The sequence below is a fragment of the Lonchura striata genome, chromosome 2 (genome assembly GCF_046129695.1).
Source record: "Lonchura striata isolate bLonStr1 chromosome 2, bLonStr1.mat, whole genome shotgun sequence".
Taxonomy (NCBI): domain Eukaryota; kingdom Metazoa; phylum Chordata; class Aves; order Passeriformes; family Estrildidae; genus Lonchura; species Lonchura striata.
The window spans coordinates 79,180,652-79,200,207 of record NC_134604.1 but is presented as its reverse complement, the minus strand read 5'-3'; the positions used below and the strand labels follow the sequence as shown (position 1 = coordinate 79,200,207).

The following is a 19,556-nucleotide window of genomic DNA, read 5'->3' as shown; positions in this document are numbered from 1 at the left end:
TCACTTTCTGTACTAAAAAATAAGAGCTGAAATCCCAAAGTTGTAGCTGGAAGAAGAGGGGTCAGAGGGTAGCTGAATTGTTTAGGGAAGCTGAAGTGTTTAGGGTCCTGGAACTGAGAAGGGTGTGTTGAGACCAAGGAAAAATAGGTTGTAGGTCAAGGAAAGAGCCATGCTCACAGCTGGGGTAGTCGCAGGAAGTGAGACCCCTGAATAGAAATAACAAGTAAGAAGAAGCCGTGATAGGAAAGGTGGGCTGGGTGGTGGGAAAGAACCCAGTGGGAAAAAGAAGAGCTACTGGGTTGAGATTTAAATTCCCTCACTCATTATATTGCCCATTTTCCCAAATGGGCAATAGACCAGGCTTTTCCAGGATAGTGCAGTTTGCTGTCTCTGAGAAGAACCAGCACCAGCTGCCTGCAAAAAGCTCTTAGAAAGACAGATATGAAAAACATACCCACGAGGGAACTTTTTCTAACCATGGAGCTGGAGATTATTTATTTTCCTAAGCCAAAGGATTTAAGTTTTCAAAAATAACTATTGAATATGTTTTATATTCTTTTCGATATTTCTGTAGTCCATATGTAAATCTAGTCCTTTTCTGCCGGCTGCTACATTTTTTGCCTCAGATAGACTTTCTGGCAATAATTTCTACTCTATATATGTCTTTGTCAAAGCAGACTTTGTGATATCAATTTAAAGTCTAAAAAAAAAGGACTTTTCTACATGACATATGCTTAGCCTTGAGATCTTAATGTTCGTAGGACAAATCCTGAGCCATATAGTCTTATCCAACATACTCTGAGATAGTGGATGGAACAGAGAGTTCAATGTAGGGAAACACAAAAAGCAGCCAACATTAAAAACGTTTAAAATATCCAAATTAATGTCATGATGCCAAAGAACATGAACATGTTTAATATAATCTGCATCACGCAAATGAAAAATAACTTGCTAGATGCAGACATGACTGCTTCATTCCTTGAGTCAGTGACAAAATAGGATATCAAGAGAGTCCAGGTTGCCAAACTGCAAAAATTATTTATCTTTTTCTGTATTAAGAAGGCCAGAAAATACTTTCATGATTTCTTGTTCAAAGCACCAGACAAAAGTTAAAACACTTGTTAAGGGTTTTAAAGTTAAAGTTAAAATGTTTTGTGATGAAGTAGTCTTGAGAGCTATGCCTTAATTTTCCTGCTTCGTACGTTGCTAAGGTGTTTCCCAAACTTAGTCCTATAGAAAAGAAAACAAGTATCCAGGAGTTGAAGTCTAGGAAGGAGTCTCTAGAAAAGGATAAAAGGAGGTTCTTCTAAAGCACTTTAGCACTTTAAAGCATTGTAAAAAGAGGAGTAACTGTGCTGATCTTAGTTGGCAATTCTTCCCAGTGCAGAGATGCTAAATAAAGTCTTGAAAGAATTGCAACCACATTTGGGTGACACTGTCTCCAGACTAATGAGCACTTCTCTCAGGATGACTTTTTAACTTCAACCACCCCTCCTGTGGCTGTGTTCTTGAGGTGACTCGTTTGAGTGCTGGGTGTCAAGGAAAAGGTGGGAGTGAGGTAGGAACTTTGCCACACTTCATTACATGGTAGATGCAGGTGGCAAGTAGAAATGCTAGAACCATTCATTTTCTTTCAAGGACATTTTCAAGGACAATGTTAATCACTTTCAGATGTGGTATCTCGCTGTTCCTTATGTCCAGCAGTCTGCATCATTTTGTGTCCTAATTTCTGAGGAAAAAACCCAACAAAACAGAATGCCTATGTTTACTCTTCCATAGGCTATTGATAAAATGTGAATGCCACTGTGGTCAAGAGAGCCTTTTCCATTGCCATCATTAGGGCTTGGAAACATTCAGCTGCTTCAGGAATTTTAATCTCTGTGAAACAATACAAAAGGACTGTCCAGCTACTCTTGATATGCATCTGTGCAACAAAAACAAAGTTGTCCTTGCCATAAAAAAGATGATGTTGTCTGCTATTGTCAAATGCACCATGAAGCTTATTTATGTTTGTCACAATGTATTTTTTTTCTTAGGATAGGCTTACCTTAGTAAGGAAATTATTCTGAACAGGTACTACCATCTAATGATGCTGGTCAGAACTGAATTTTTTTCTATATTAGGACTAATAGAGATACATTGTTTGATGTTATCTGAGTAAATTTCAGACAATTGTTGGAAAAAGCATGTTACTTTTTTTCCTGTAGCAGAAAGAATCATTCCTCTGTTATTTTAAACTAGATATCATGAAAATGCATGCTGGTTCCTAAGGGGAATGTATTAGATCTCACTTGTATTTATTGCCACATAAAACATTTCTGACAACAGTTTTCCCTTTCAAGATGTTTCATGAAGATGCTGCTGGAGGTTGGCAGCTTGTGGCTGTTGATGTGAATAAACCCCAAGGCAGAGCTCCTGCATGTCTACAGGTATGACATTGCTTTTTAATAAATCTCTGTGTGTGACCAGCATCACTCAAATGTTGCTATAAGAAAATTATGCTGAAAAATAGCTACCATAGTTTTAGTAATGTATTTTTTTAATCTATTGCTTTCTGTCGTGTATAAATTTTTCTTGAAAATTACAGATGAACAAATAAAATGTACCACATCCAAAGGGAGAAGATTGGAAAAATCATTCCTGATAAGATTCTGTTTTGTGTCCTAATGAGAGAAAGATTTCAGATTTTAAAATACAAAACAAAATAGTTAATTATGTTCTATTGCTCTGGGTTTGTATACAAAAATATTCCATTCCTAGGATATTTGCATCATAAATGCTTGTTTATTGAATGCAAAATACAATAACATATGCCAAGAAGCATTACTAATCATAATAAACACAGAAATACCTAATTTCTCTTGTTCCCTTGTGAAAATAGGCTCACAAAAAAAGGGAGAAGAAGTACGTAGGGAACAAGCCATATAGTGTTTGAAACTTCCAGACTGGATACTTCTACTTGGATATAAGTTAATTTGTAAATCTCTGTCCTCATTGTTTAAATAAATCCAGACTAAGTTAAGTAGTATTTTTATAAAACCGTTTTTAGAACAGACCACTGTACAGCAGCTCAAATTTTTATTTGCGAGTTAAATAATGTAATTTCTAGATAAAACAAACTTCAGAATAGAAAGCCAAATCTACTATAGCATTTTCTGGCAATTTTGGTTATGTTTGGTTGACTGTGTAAGCTAAATACACGTTCTTGTTGGCAGCATGTACATTGCTGAACCCTAAGTTGGCAAGCACCTTCAATCGCCTCCACAAGCTGTTCATTCTCAAATATCTCTTCTTTTCCAAACTACTGCCATATATTTTATTATAGCATATGTCTTAACAGATCATTCATATTCCCAAATCTAGTTCTTGATTTTGACAGCAACAGGAGCATCATTTGTGATGTTCTCAAGTAACAGTGTCAGGTATGTGGATAAAATGTAGCTGAACTCACAGTGAAAACTTCAGATAAAAATTAAGATACCATCTGAGTTACCTGGTCTACCTTTGTGGTATTGCATTTTTGCCCCTTTTAGGAATCATGTGAATGCAGTACATTGTGTTCCAGTGGACATAAATCTCATGCATTCAGCTTTTTATGTTTGCATATTTATATACACCAGCAGTTTTCCTCTTGTTCTTCATCCTTTCATGAAATAGGAGAAGCTCTGAAACAAAGCTTTAGCACCCATTTTAAGACATTAAACTAAATGAACTCCATTAGCTCTTCATTAGTCCAATAGTCCAGTAACTATATGAAGTCCATGTCTAATTTCCATTAGGAAGTTTATTCTTCATGGCATTACTGTCTCTCTTGACTAATAAGCTGTGTTGAGTTGGTGTCATCATGGAAGCAGTAAACAGGACTGCTGTTCTATGTGTTATGTGTCTTATGCACCCTCTAACTTTTAGATATAAGAAATAAGAGTTGAGCTGTAAGACTTGCTTTGTATAATTTGAATTTTCCATGCATTAGACACCTCTGCATTCATTAAGTATTCTTGTGATGTAATACTTTTTGTGGTTTTTTTAACTGCTGGTCTACATATTAAGGTGATCTAATGATTTTTAAATGTTCTGAGAAATGGATTTTTTGTTCTGCATCAGATCACAATGTGAGAATTGCAGAAAGAAGATAGTCTTACTCTTCCTCATTGCTATACTTCCCCATCACTACATGCCTGAGCTGGCACTGTATTTATGCATTTGTTCAGGGAATGGAGTTAAAGTTGGCAGGAGGAGAAAAGTGAATTTGTTATTGATCAGACTCCCTGTAGCTGCATAAATGTTTTTTCTGACACAAGAAGGGGCCCAGAACATTAGTAGGAGCAGTCTAGGAATGTGAGAACTGCTTCCTTCAGCAGCAGTGAGCTATAAAGCGTGACTACAATAAATTTCAATCCAGGGGTTTTTTTAAAGACATATGGAAATTACTATAAAAATCAGTTATATCAAATTTTTTTGCGTCTTGTTTTGTACTGAGCCAGTATCAAAGAGGTGACTGGTCTGTTAGCCTATGCAGCCAGCTCCTAGAAACCCCTAAAATACTCAGCACTGGTGGCCTCCAACCACTCAAGTTCCTCTGTGCAGCTCTCAGATTTATTTTTAGGTGCACTTTATTTATGTATATTTTTATATGTCATGTTCCATACATGTATACACACACATTTAATGGTTCATTCTAACTATTTGTAGGACAGTGATGGGGTGCAGAGGTGTGGAATATAGAGGTGGTATGGAGATGTGTTTCTCCATGGCCATGGATAGGTTCCAGCTACCTGTAGGAGCCTAATGGGGTTCAGAGGTGTCATCTGGTAGTAGTGGTATAGTAATAACAGCTGATAATATTGAGTAAAGAAACTAAATAGATGTAGCAACAATTTAAACAACAGCTCAGCAAAGTTTTAAATAGAAGCAGCAAAGTTTTAAAGGCTTGTGCTTCTGAGATTTGTGGGTTTGCAGGCTAAATTCTAGTAGAAAAATACTTGTCAAGTTAACTGGAGAAAATATTTCACACATTTGAGATTAAAGACCTACCTAGTGCCAAGCACTTTAATAATGAGTTGCTGGGGACATCTCTGCAATTCCTGCATTTCATACTCATATTTTCCCTGACATGAACCAGAGATTTTGCAGGGGCTGTCCTGTGCTACCCATTTAGTTAGACACTGGAATGTAATATATAAACTAACTTCCATTGCCTTGGTGCCCTGCAAAAGCATTAACATCCTCTTTCACAGACAGGACCAGAAGCAATGGGCACAGCATTAAACAGTGGGAGGTTCTCTCTGAGCACCAAGAAGCAGTTTTTTACTCTGAGGGTGACTAAGTGCCGGCAAGATTGCCCAGGGAAGTGGTGGAATCTCCATCTTTGGGAATATTTAATAGCTGTCCTGGGAAACTGGCTCTCAGTGTCCCTACTTGGGTGATTTTGGTGGCATGAAGACCTGAGCCTGATGTACATGGGTTGTATGATTCATGGGGAAGATTTAGGGCTGTTGGAGGCAGTATTGGAGGATTGGCTTTGGTGCATGGAATAAAACTGTTCCACACTTCACCTCAGATAGGCAGAATAGATGTGGACTGTACCTAGTATGTTCTTTCAACCCGTCTTCCTCCATTCTTGTGGGCTCCCCACCAGAAGATGCTGAGTTAGGGATGTGTTATGGCACACTGAGGAATAGTGATTTGGAAAGAAAACAGGACAAGACAAATGGTGTAAATATATCCCCAGTGGGATGACAAAGGACATTATGTAGGGAGCCTTCTACCTCCTAAGTACAGTACCTTATAACCATATGTACAGTCTGTGACTGACTACCATCACCTTTCCTTCCTCCACTGCATTACTAGGATGAGTAACTGCTTGCTTTACACATAAAAATGTTGGTGAGACTGCTAATTAGAAAACAAACATTTCTTGCTTAACAAAAGAAAATAAGAACAATTTCTAAGAGAAATTGTAAATGAGAATTGCAAATGCCACATCTGATCTTAACTTGTGTGTTGAAGGTGATCAGCTATGCCATGAGCATTGATTCAATTCTCTCTGTTAGGAGGTCCTACAAGTAGATATTTCCATGTGTTTGGAGCTTAGGGAATGACCCTGATTGTAATTGGGAAAAAAAAACCCAAACAATTTCTGATAAATACCAAAGGCTGGCTGACAAAGCTTGATGCACTTGATTTTTGGCTGTCAAATTTGCTGTGTTATAAGCAAATTTGAAGTTTCTTCTTACCTTCTTCCAGGCAACATATGTAAAGACTATCTGCAAAACAAAAGAGATAGCTATGAGAGTTGTAAGATGACACTTATTTTGGCAGGATATTATCTTTGAAACCAAACTCTGGCAGAAATTACATATTATTAATAAGTTTGGGAGTGAAAGAATTCAGCTAAACCCTGTGTCCTTTAGTTCCTTAATTGTTTCAGGGTATATATCCCGACAAGCTACAAAAAAAGTGCATTATTGTCTCAGTAGGCAACTGTATAGTACATGGAAAAATAAAGATAAAGAAGCATAACACTGAATTCAGCAGAGAAGGTGGGGTTTTTTGTTTAATAAAACCTTAAACCTTTCTTAAACATGTTGATATTGCAGAGTCTTAATGGCTATATTGGACTGCTGTGGGATATGGCCCCTGAGTTCTGCCCTACATCTGATTCTGACAGTAAATTTTTTGTTTAAAGTCTGTGTTGAATCCCCAGCAGACTTATCCTCTTTTCTCTTAAAAGACATTAAAACCAATTCAAAATTTAAGTCCACAGGACTACTAATATAAGTTATGTAACATTACGGACTGAGAACCAAAGTCATAGACAAAACAGGTAACTTGCAAAACATATTTTTTACAGGCTGCTGGGGAGGTCATGGAGACTCCATCTCTGGTGACATTCAAAACCCAAGGGACACATTCCTGTGTCAATGTTCTAGGTGACCCTGACTTGGAAGTGGGTTGGACTGGACAATCTCCTTCTAACTTAACTATTCTGTGATTCATTGATTTTATGAGAACATATTAGTACCTTTCTAGAGATAGTATCTGTGACTATTAGGTAATAATTTTATGGGAAAAATAATGCATAACATTTTTTTCTGGTGCTCATGTAAGTGCAGGACTGTGCTCAGACTCTTCCCCATGCACCAGCCTTTCTCTATCCCAAATGTTTCATGTTGACATTTTTTTTGCGACAGGGATTCTGATGTACTGAAGGGCAGGTTCCGGTAGTCTCATTCTCTCTCCTCCCATCTCAGAGTAATGCATAACCTCACTCTCTGTAAGAATGAGCCTTCAGTTGGGATAGAAAAACACTGCCTAACCTTTGATTGCTCTTTACTTCACATGTATCAAATGACAAGCCACAAATCTATTTAAAATTTAAGAATCCTTCACAAATTTACATCTTTAAATGGTAGATTAATGTCTGTGAGGGCACAATGCAACATGTTTGTCCATACTGCAAGATTGGGAAGGAAACAGTTAAGGGCAGAGCTGCTATTCATTGAGAAGTAAGCAGGCCTGGGGAAAGGACCAGCAGGGACATTAGCTTAAATTCACTAATAACAGGCTGCACTTCAGGAGGAACCAGCTGTGGCAAAAGCTGAGGCTGGGCTTTGCTGAAAAGCCCTGGGAGTCTCGGCAGGCAGCATGCTGAACAGGAGCCAGCAGCCTTCCCTAGCAACAGATGAGGTTGACAGGAGCCTCGGTCATTGTGTGCAAGGAGTTACCTCCTGTTGCTCAGATACTGTGGCTGTTTTGGGCCCCTGGTACAATATGAATACTGATAAACCAGCTCAAGTTGAACTCAAGTTCAACAGAGGGGCTCCAAGGTGTTTGAGGAGTTTACTGTTTTTCTGGTCTCTTTCAATAAAAAATGGTGAATTACAGTATGCAAAAAGAAAAGTATACAGGCAAAATATGTTTGGTATTCTAGTGTTATGAGATTATCTTTTTCATTCATAACAGAAAAGGATAGTAGTTCTTACCACTTTTATTTACATTGTATTTGTCCCATCCCCTCTTTCCTCGAGTTGAATGAACTGCAATCATTTCAGCCATCTGAATTCATAAGTTCTTTTATAACATAAACTGAAGTGGATGCCAGTTTATATTATCACAAGACAGGGAACTGAGGTGTCCCAGGAGTAAGCTTACTGTCCTGTTGGCGATCAGACAGCTACAGAAGCTGAACTGGTAGCATCACAGGCCTTTTGGCCCTGGTACAGTGAAAACCAAAGGAGAGATAAACTCAAGGCAAGAACAGAAGTGAAGACATCATGTCTGGTCACTCTGACACTCTAACACTAACAAAGACTTTATTAGTAAAAGAGGTAACAAAGGACATTACTAGCATAAGAAGAATCAAAAGATTGTGTTTCTAAAGGAGACCAGGACAAAAGGATCAGTAGAAAATTTTGTACAGATGTATTGACCTATAAATACTGGTAAATTGTGTAATAAACGAGCTTTGCTTTGCTGGCATAAGCAAAGTCCTTGTCAGTCAATCCCCATACTGTCCCTTCAGTTTCAGCTGCTACTATGGTTCAGGCCTCTGAAAAAACAAAGCAAGCAAACAGTAGAGGATGGTAACAGCTTTAGCTTCCTCATCTGAAGTAGCATAAAGCTAAAACTGAGCACATATTAAACAGCAGATCATTTGTGAATCCCCAGCCAGTTTGTGAGAGTTAGCCAGACACTGGAGTATCCATACCTTTACACACTATTCAACACATTTTCATCATTTCTTCCCATACTCTATGTACAATTTTCTTCCAATAATGCCTAGCATTTATTATCTCCTCATATACAACTGAGGATACCAAGATGGTATGGGGCTGGCCTATATTGTGTATGTTCTTCTGTTGTCTACATGTTTAGTTTCTCTGCGGAGCCTTCCATTCCTCCTAATTTTCTGTTTTTACCTCACCAAAACTACCAGTTTGCTATTACATTACACTCGGCATACTCTGCTCCAAGTCTCCTCAGTAAAACTAATATGGTTGGTTTTCAGTACTGTTTAAGTGGTAAGTGCATCACTAAAGTGTCCACGCTTCTGTCAACTGATGCAATTTCTAGGCTTGCTAAATGAGAACAGGGCATAACATAAAGATGAAGTATTTTTTAATTGCAGCCTCAGGAATTTAGGATTTAGAATCTGTTAATCTTCTTCTAAATAAACTCATGTACTCAAATAATAAACTCATTCAATTCCAAACTTAATTTTAGCAAACTGAAAGAGATTTTTCTTCCACTGTAAGAGAGGATCCCAGTTAATTGGAAGAAATACATGTACATAGTTTAATGAAAGCCACTGTAGGTAAGAAGGAAATAGGACAGAGTAGGCACACCTTCTGCTGTCAATTCCTAAGTTGTAATAAAGATCAAATTAGTATATAAATAGACTTCCAACTTTTCTTGTTCACCAATAATTATTTTCCATGAAAGAGAAGAGAAAACCCACTTGTGTATTCTTTTCTGTTGCTCCTGCAGTGAAAATCCCTAAGTATTGCTTTGCTTCATGTCTTTCTCTCGTATTCAATATATCCATCATGAAACTGCTAAAACACTCAATTCTTTCTTCTCTGGCCATGACTCCTCCACCCTCTATGGTTTTTTTACGCCTTTGGACATTGCTTTTCATCTTTTAGTCTCCTTCAAGTTTCTCTAGAGTTTTGTGATTTTACAGAATTCTTTAACAAATTGAGATAATATGTAGCATGAAGGACTGGCCTTTTTTGATGCAAAAACATGTGCTTAAGTTTTTTACACTAATCATATGTTCAAAAGTCCTGTAATAATGCAACTTACTTGCTCAGATCATAGCTTTGTGACCTTCTATTTCTTTCCTAGGTGAAGCACATATGAATAAAAGTGAATATAGTATCTTTTATCTGTTGAAGATTTCACTGTCAGAGTTAAGAGTGCACATAGAGTTTGTAAGTGACCACTTCCATTCATGCTGACACATCAGACACAGTGTCCTCAAGCTTTTTCTGAGTATCATTCTGTCCTTAGCTGTGCATTTCACTTTTGCCCAAGCTATTAATGTGAACAGGGAATTGCTGTCTGGCTTGTTGTTTCCCACAGGAGCCACAGTGGGAAACTGTTCATAATTTTTCTGTGCATTACAAAACTGTGTATTGTGAAAGCTGAAAATGCCATTATTTGGCTTTAGTAATACCAACCACAGTTTCATGGAAGATATGAGTTGAATCTTTCCAGGTCAGCTTTAAATGAGTATGTGTACTTTACAAGTTTTTGCAAAAAAAAAAAGTACTGACAAAGTTATTAGCAGTTTCTAAAATTAATAGGAAAAGAAAAATAAGATATACAATGTGCCTTTAAAGGGTAAATACTTGCTCAAAGAATTTTTCAGGGCTTTTTTTCCAAAAACTAGTCTTCAGTTTTTCTTTATTTGTGAACTGAGAACTTCCTACTGAGTTTGTAGGAGTAACTCAAGGTAGGCAGGAAGTTCTAACACACTACAATATGTTAAAGTAATATCAACAACAGCGAAATAATGTGGCAACATGGAGCCTCAGCATGCATTTGTGCTAAATGATTCTTGTTGAAATGGAAAACACAAAGATTATTTTTCAGTAAGAAAAGAAAATCAATATTTTAAATCAATACCTGTCATAGGGAACAGTGAGAACAAGTAACAAAAGACCACAAAGCACCTTTGGGTACACTCAAAAGAAAAATACAATAAATGTAAACCCATTATACCAAAATAAAAGCTTCCACAGCCTGCATTAGGATGTGTCATAATCAGAAACCATACTAATTTTTCATGTTGTCACTTCCAGCCACTTCTGTAAAATTAAGGAAAACTTAGATGACTGAATTAAAGTTCTTCAAAAGACTATAATAGTGCCCATTTTTCTTGCCCTCGTGTCATGGTTTAGTCTGATTGACTGTTAGCTACCATGCTGCTGAATGCAAGAGTCCCCTGCAGACCTCGTATCTGTCCATGCATGTTAGTTCTGCTCTGCCCCTGTGCAGTGCACCCTGAGGACAGGCAGGTGGGCTCCTGGGAGAAACAAGAGGGGTATCTTGGCAATCCCAGTGTCACTCACCTACCCAACAGGTTAGACATACTACTTATACACTACTCACCAGGTGGGATTCTGGAACTCCTTTGTAAAACCTCTTTGTAGATCAGCTGCCACAGAAGTAAAGACATGGTTAACCTCCCCATTTATTTTACCTAATTGAGCAGTTTGGTGCGAGCACCACACGTTTCTGTGAGACAAAGCGAGTTACAGAGGCTCTGCACAGAGCCCTGTAGGGTATCTCTGTCTGAATTATTGTTTGCTCAGATATAGCACCAGACCTGCGTTGCTCCACACACCATTGCAATGTTCTTCTACCTCAGCTAGCGAGGCCTGAGAGGTGAAACCCTGCCCTGGTCTGTGGGAATAAGCATCATTATACAAAGACCAAACTAGTAAAACCCAATAGATCTAGCTAGCCCATGGAAAGTGGTTGTTGCTAGAAGTAGCTGGACTTGATTATGCTTATGGGTCCCTTCCAACTCAAGGTATTCTATGATTCTAAGTGTCTTCTAAAGCATGTATTAGGGAAGGTTTTTTGTAAACATACCACACATAAATCAAGTTATTCTTTCCTCCATCACTCCCTGCTTTAGAGAGCTGGATATACCTATTTCCCAACTCAACACAGTCCTATTTTATTGAAGTGCCTCTCAAGTAGTTAGTATGTTTAAATACCACAGTAGCCAAATCTCACAGGGATAATTTTTTTCACAATAAGGAATGTGAATAGCAAGAAACCTATAAAGTAGTCTCCTCAAGGTCTACAGGAATTTTGTGCTTAGGTAATAAACTGAACCCAGATCTCCAGAGTCCCTCTCCATTCCCTTAGCCATTCGGACATTTTCTCTCCTAATGCACAATATAGTGTGTTGAGGAACTGAGTTCTAAATAACTCAGTACACTGAATAAGTAGAATTTCACCAAAGAACAGGCCCAGACTCATGCAACTGTTGAAACAGAACTTTTAATAATATTTCCTTTCATTTTTGGAGCAGTAATGTTTGCAAAGCCCAGAGAAGAATTAATAAAACCAAACTTACTGTAAATTTTAATTAAAATTATACAGGGCAGTAGAGAGTCTTGACTATCTTTTACTAAGAACTCCGTCCTTCACAGGATATTGAGTGACAATATACTTAGCTAAGAAAGGTCAGAAGAATGCATATTAATTGAATGTGTCCTAAAGGCAGGATATATATTTTCCAATCTGATTAACTCTTTCGTAGATTCAAATTTATGCACCATGTTCCTGAGCAAAAAAAAACCCTCACCCAAACCCTTTGAAAATAGCTAACACATCTCTCACTAGAGTCTTAATAAATAAAGAATGCCTTCAATATATTGCAAAACCTTTAAGTGCATTATTTTTTTAGGAAGTCTAATTTCATTTTAGTTTGGTTTGATAGAACTGAAACAATAATTCGCAGCGAGATTAGTAAGATGTTTGAGTTTATCCAGATTTTAAGATTTTGCTTTATTTTCACAGTATTTTGGTTAATAATTCATATTTAATAAGATTAAAACCTATTTAGGGTTCTATCCCAAAAAAAAAAATAATGCTTGAACACATTGCTTTCCTTTTGATTCTCTTTTTGGATGGATATCCAGCAATGTCATAGATTACTGGAAACCCTGCATTCCTCGTAAAACTAGTAGATAAACAATGCATTTGCCATGTCTTAAAAATTGTCCAGTCCCAGAAACAGGTATATATAGCTCATCCTTCTCTGAACTTCTGTATACACATTTATGCCCTCATTCCCTGTCTTGCACTCCAGCAGTAAGTCATTTAGGGACTTTCTGAAGTGGATGTTAAATTAAGGCCATTATTTTTAGTATCTATTGATGAATTTATCACCTATCTACTTGTCTAGCCTTTTTTTTTTTTTAATCCATTTATCATTTTGGCCTCCAGAACTTGTTTGTAGGAGGAAGTTACATAAAGTTACAATGCAGCCTTTTAATTGATTACAGTTCCAGATTAGTGAAATAAATTTCCTGAAATTATGCAGAAATAACACAAAACAGTGCAAAGATTATTGGTTGCAATTTTGAGATGGGTGATCAGTTTCAATAAAACAAAGAATTGAAACAACAAAACTTGACATTCAGGAGCACAGGCTGTTGTAACATGCAATCACTAACAAGAGGGCAGGCAGGAGTGTCTGAGGACTATAAACACCATGGGATATGGCTGCTTTTTGTTTGTGCCTGTGTATAAATATAGAACTCCCAAAGCTGAGGAAACATCAGAAAGGGAAATAGACTTTGAATATCTGTAAGGAGCTTTATAAAAAGACATTTTTGTATTTGGTGACAGGACTGTCATTTTTAAGACAACTTTTAAATCTTCCCATAAACAACATTCTGACATTAACAAATATTAATTAATAGTTATTACATCCCTACTGTAATTTTGTCTATGCTTTTGTTTCTCTGCTGTTGCATACATGCATCAAAAAGAAAAGTAATTTCTTAAAAAGGGGGATACAGAACTGCATGCATATTGCCAGTTTGCAAGGTATACAGCCCCCCTCCCAATCACCCTCCTTCCTCTTTCTTGCCTGCCTGTCTTTTTCTTTGTAACTATTATACCAAATTACATACATTAACAATGAGTTAAACACAGTTCATGGTTTCTTCTCCATAGCTTTCTGTGTACTTACTGAACTGTCTGTTCTTGTTCATTGCAACCAAAGTAAATTACTAGCTACAGTCTGTAGCAATATACATCCCAAAACTAAACAAAAAGAGAAAAAAAACATGTTATTTTTCTCACTGATTTGCATTTGAAAAAATAAAGCATGACTTACTCACTTTGAGCATGGAATTTTCCTTCAGACTTGAAAGATTGGAATCACATCAAAAAGACAAAATGGACAGGTGTTTAACTATGATTAAGCTTATAAAAGGGTGTGGGTTTTCCTTGGCAATAATTCTTACTAGAGGAGAGCTTGCTGCAGCAGAAAACTCGGTCACATCAGGTCCTTGGCATCTTCTAGGGAGATTTAGGATCAAGTATTTTGAATTTATCTCGGGCAGTAGGTTTTCAAAAACCTTTGTAAGTCAGAGTTATATCATATAATCATTGAATTGTTAGGGCTGGAGAAGACCTCTAAGATCATTGACTCCAACCATTAACCCAATACTGCCGTGTTCACCTCTAAGCAATTTCCCTCACTTCCTCTGTTTTTTGGGGTTTTTTTTTTTGAATGCTTTTAGGGGTGGTGATTCCATTGCTCTCTTGGGCAGCCTGTTCTAATGACCAAGAACCATTTCTGTGAAGAAATCTTTCTTAATATCTAGTCTAAACTTCCCCTGATGAAACTTGAGGCTATTTCTTCTCATCTTGTCACTTGTCACTTTGGAGAAGAGACTGGTCTCCACCTCATGACAACCTTGTTTCAGGTAGACGAAACAACCCCAGCTCTCTCAGCCTTTGATCATAAAGCCCTTCCCCAGTTCTGTTCCCTTCTCTGGATGTGTTCCAGCACCTCAGTGTCTTTTCTGTAGTGAGTGGCCCAAAACTGAGCGCAGGGCTTGAGGCGCAGCCTCTCCAGTGCTGAGTACAGCTGAGTACAATCACTGTCCTGGTCCTGCTGGCCACACTATTGGTGATGCAGGCCAGGATGACACTGGGCTCACTCCTGACTCATGTTCAACAGCTCTGGACCAGCATCCCAGGTCCTTTTCTGCCATGCAATATTCCAGCCACTTGTCCCCAGCCCTGTAGTGCTACATGGGGCTGTTGTCACCCAAGTGCAGGACCCAGCAGTTGGCCTTGTTGAACCTCATGCCATTGGCCTTGGAACATTGATCCATCCAGTTCAGATCTCTCTGCAGAGCCTTCCTGCCCTCCAGCAGATCTACACGACCATACTTGGTGTTTTCTGTGAGCTGACTGTGGGTTTGCTCAATGCCCTTGTCTAGTTAATCGATCAAAATATTACACAGGACTGGCCCCAGCACTGAGCCCTGGGTTCTACTGTAAACTTTGACAAATTTACAGTAGAACCTTTTGTGTAGCCCGTGATTTCCAAATGGGCCCATAGAAAACTGCTCCAGAAGAAATAAATTTTATATAAGGAATTTTTATAAGTCTTGACCTTCTTTTGTACAGGTCTGTACAGACATGTTGGATCTGGCTGAGATGGAGGCAATTTTCCCCACAGAAGCTCTCATAGTGTTGTGCTTTGTTAGAAAGTTGTTTTGGCTGCTGCTGGGCACTGCTTGCACAGCATAAAGGCTCTCTCTAACATTCTCCCTCTCACCAGTAGGCTGGGGCTGGGCAAGATCTGGAGAGGGTACACAACCAGGACATCTGACCCCAGAGGACCAAAGGGATGTTCTATATCATAGGATGTCTGCTCAGTTATAAATGCAAAGAGAAAGGAGAGGACACACACATATTTGGTATTACAAAATGTGTCTTTTAGAGGAACTGCTAGGTGTGCTGAAGCTCTGCTTCCCAGGAAGTGTCTGGACTTCACCTGCTGATAAGTAGAGAATACATCTTTTGTTTTCCTCTGCCTTCACAGGCAGCTTTTGCTTGTACTTCATTAAGCTGCCTTTATCTTGAACAATGAGCTTTTTCTCTCCCCACTCTTCCCAGCTGAGGAGGGGAGTGATAGAGTGGGTCACTAGGAATCTGGTATTCAGGTGGGGTCAATCCACCACAACAGTTCACCCATTAGGCAGTGACATTCAGTTCTTACAACATCATAGTCAAACTAATAAGCCAAAATAAAAATATGCAAATTGTATTAATATTTTTAAAGACTGCTTCAGTTAAGTGTTTTCCTTGTTGTTTATTTTTACTTCAATCTTTTTGCTCTGACCTAAACAGGCAGAGTATGCCATTTTTCTAGCATTCTTTTTAGAAATGGACTTCAGTACAGATTGTACTCATAATTTTCATTTAGAAATTTTGGGGCACATGTATATCAGTGGATTATAGGAGCTATTCAGTAATGCCACTAAAATTGAAGTTCAGCTGAGTTTTCTTTAGAAAATTTTACTTACTTCTGGGGTTAAATATGTCCAGTGTTTCAAATCCTATAAAGTTGAAAACAGGTATTTAAATCGTCATGTGGCTTTTCTGTGTTTAGCACAATTAGAGCAATCAAAGTGTTAGGAGCAGCAGTGGGAGCAGCATGACTTCTTTTGGAGCTGTAGCTTGGACAACAAATTTGAGCAAAGTGGAAGACTGCAGAGTCTTAGAACAGAACTAACAGGCTTTTGGTTTGTATGCTTCATGCAGACTGTTTTACCCCACAGTATTTTTAATATTTCTAATATTTCACAAAGAAAGGTCTCTTTTCACTAGGACTGCAAAGAATATGCTGTACTACAACTCTATAGCTTATTAGTTTGCTCTTTAATTTAGAGTAATTTTTAGATTTTTGAAACCGTTTAAAGCAAATCACATTGTAATATCTTTTTGTTACTCTTGGGGTCTCTTAGGTGATTTTTGAGAATCAGCGTGTTCTGCACTTATGTGTCCTTAAGCCCCAAGCAGATACCAGTGGTAGGACCATAGTGATACAGAGCCAGTGGAGAGCAATGAGCACTGCCAGAGGGCAGTGGAGGATCTAAATCCAGTGGTGCCCATCACTCTACAGACTGCATTGTACTGCAGGTGTTTACCTTCCTGTTTCATGTGTGCCAGTGTTTTTTGTGTGAATCACTAAAGCCAAAGTCTACCTCCTTTGTCTTCAGTAGGCCTTAATAGTATATTTCTGATGTGAAGATTTAAAGAAAATCCAGTATTTAAAGATGCATCCAGTAAGCAAACATGTATACTGGATTTTCACAAGTATTTTACAATTATTAAATTCTACTGAAATCAGTAGAAGGTACCTAGAGTTTTCAGAATCATATTTTCTTATGAGTGATTTCATTCACATAAATGCAGCTGTTTTACAGAGAGTATTTGTACAAACATGTCAAAGTCTATATCCTCTATCCTTTGTGAATTTTTAAAGTAATAGCTGAAGAGAAGCATCTTTACCTGCCCTATGCATTTTAACAAGCTGAAGGCTGCAGTGCAATACAGTAGATTCAAATCTTCAAGCTGTTTGAGATAAGAGAAAGGTGGTACTACTGTTCAAGTGCAATCTCAAACCTTGGAGAATGTAAACAAATCTGGGGGAGGAGAATGCATCTCTGATAATGTACATAAAAATGCAACCACAAGGAAAGCCAACTCAGCAACTGTGCTGAAATCAGCTCTGACTGGGTAAAGAGTAATTCCTGAAGGGGGAGATCACGATAACCAACTCATGGCCCATCTACCCCATAAACTCACCAACTCAGAAGATGAGAAACACAGAGAATGCAGACTGACTACCACTAGAGGCAAGGGAATAATTGTGAAAAAAATTTCCATTTTGATAGGCCTAGACCCACAACATATTTAAATTGTGGTGTTCAAGGAACTTTCATAATTAATTTCCATGATCAGTTATTTTCATTGAATCTTCACCTCATCCTTTGAATAGTAGCCTGAAATATCATAATTTAAGTGCTACATATTATTTTGCCATTAATGCCACCTGGTGCATATATTATATGTGGTGACATTTTATTAATTGCCCATTACCAAGAGTGTATATAAATAATTTCCTTTTCTCTGTCATAAGCTTTTCAGAAGATTTGGCTGAGGAAAGAAAATATATGCACTAGTGGGCTTGATTTCAGGTGTTTTACTACAGACTGCTAATATAGTGGAGTTGGCAGTACATGTTCTCTGCTTCTTAATTTCTGGCCTTCGCTTTCCTGATCCTACATAACTGAGAAGAACTGAAACCCTAATTAGTGAAAGCAGACTGTGCATCCCTCATCCTCTCTTTAGCTGCATAAACCTTTGCTCTCCAGTCTGTTATTCTGTTGGCTCAGAACTATCATCACGAATATCTGTTTTCTTCAGTATCCTTTAAGCCATTTCTCTTTTACTGAAAAACTCCCTGCCACTGACTATTCATAATTCTTTGCAAGAGAAATCGTACTATTTTTACACTCAGTAGGTCCATTTTACCCTCTGCCCAAAGTAAAATTTCCCAATGCTTCATAGTACAGAAGCCACTACCAAAAGATCTATTCACAGACCATTAAATTATTATTTCTGTTTTCTTTAGACAGGGTTCAGCAACTCTGTGATGTCTGTGATATCTGTCTTTAGCCAAGGCTGATAACCTCCACTGCTTAGAACTACTCTCCTTCATCCCTTTAAATTGCTGCCACTTAATCAGAACTTAACGTGCTCCTCCCCTCACACATGTACACATTTGTACAACTTTATGTATATCATAAAGTGACAGGACTGATAGAAACAGGACAGCAACAATGCAAACTACTGGAAGAGCTCTCTGAGCGAGTTTGTCATGGGTGTGCAATCTCATATTCTGTCTCTGGAAGATAATCTGAACCATTTCTTCTGGTGGGGGTCTTGCTTTTCTGCTGAATTCCTGCCTGTTGTATGCTTTGTGGAAGCATGATGGCTCCTGTGCTGCTACCAGTTTAGAAAGATCTCCATGGGAAGAGATACTGTTTCTTTTTCAAGGATACTACTGAATATATGCACATGAAGATTGCAAATGATGTGGATGCACAGGATGTGGATGAAGTCAGGCAAGGTATAACTGTATTACAACATTATCATGTTCCAGTTTATGTCAGGAGACTTAGAGGTGGCAGTAAGTAGCACCCTTCAAGAAGTGATAGGAGTAACTTCCTATAGCATAGAGAAAATTGAGTGGAGTTTATTATAGCTGAGACTGCCACTGAGTAAACTAAAACCAAACCTGCAGGAAAGATCTGCCTGCAATAATACTTGTGCAAATGTATGTCTGTTCTGTATGTGTATGATACAGAAATACCAACTTGGCCTTGTCAGTCTTACAGCTGAATATTCTGAGGCTGGTTATTATTCACTGAGCTGCAAAAGAGGATGATTCACTGCTCTTTTACTGGGTTTCTGAGAGGAAATTGAGGGGGGTTTCTCAGTGTACTGCAGAGCTAAGTTGAGTCCAACACTAATGCTTGACCTTCTTCTGCCTACCTGTTCCTCAGAGGAGGTGATGAGGGAAGTGCATGAGATGAGACTAGCACAGGGCTTTTTCCACTCTTCCTCCATATATTTTTCCCATTCTGTTTAGGGGAAGCGCAGAAAAGAAGAAATAGAACCCTTGCACCATCAAACTTGGTGAGAGTTTTGCCACTGACTGCTCTGCAGAAGGATTTAATTTCTGTTGTTTTAAATATAGAATAATGGCTAATGGGTTTGTAGTCATTAAAAAATGGCAGACTGAAACAGAGTTACATATCAAACAGTCTTGAAACAAACAACAAAAAAAAAAAAAAGTCAAAAAACCATGATGTGAAAGAGTCATGCACTTGCTAAATATTCCTCCTTAAAAACATGAAGATTTAGGGATGCATGGGAGAAACTATTTGTTCCAGCTAAAAATATAATGAAAAAAGGGAGTTCCTTAAATTTAC

General features: G+C 38.0%; 1 protein-coding gene across 5 annotated transcripts in view; it reads left to right on the top strand.

Moving 5' to 3' along the window:
• NALCN (sodium leak channel, non-selective) overlaps positions 1 to 19,556 on the top strand; it is a 231,773-nt gene that overhangs the window by 84,793 nt on the left and 127,424 nt on the right. For all 5 annotated transcript variants that reach the window (XM_021530247.2, XM_021530244.2, XM_021530245.2 and 2 more), the window contains one exon: positions 2,343 to 2,429. In XM_021530247.2, the coding sequence (XP_021385922.2) occupies positions 2,343 to 2,429 (87 nt within the window). The remainder of the gene's footprint in view (positions 1 to 2,342; positions 2,430 to 19,556) is intronic.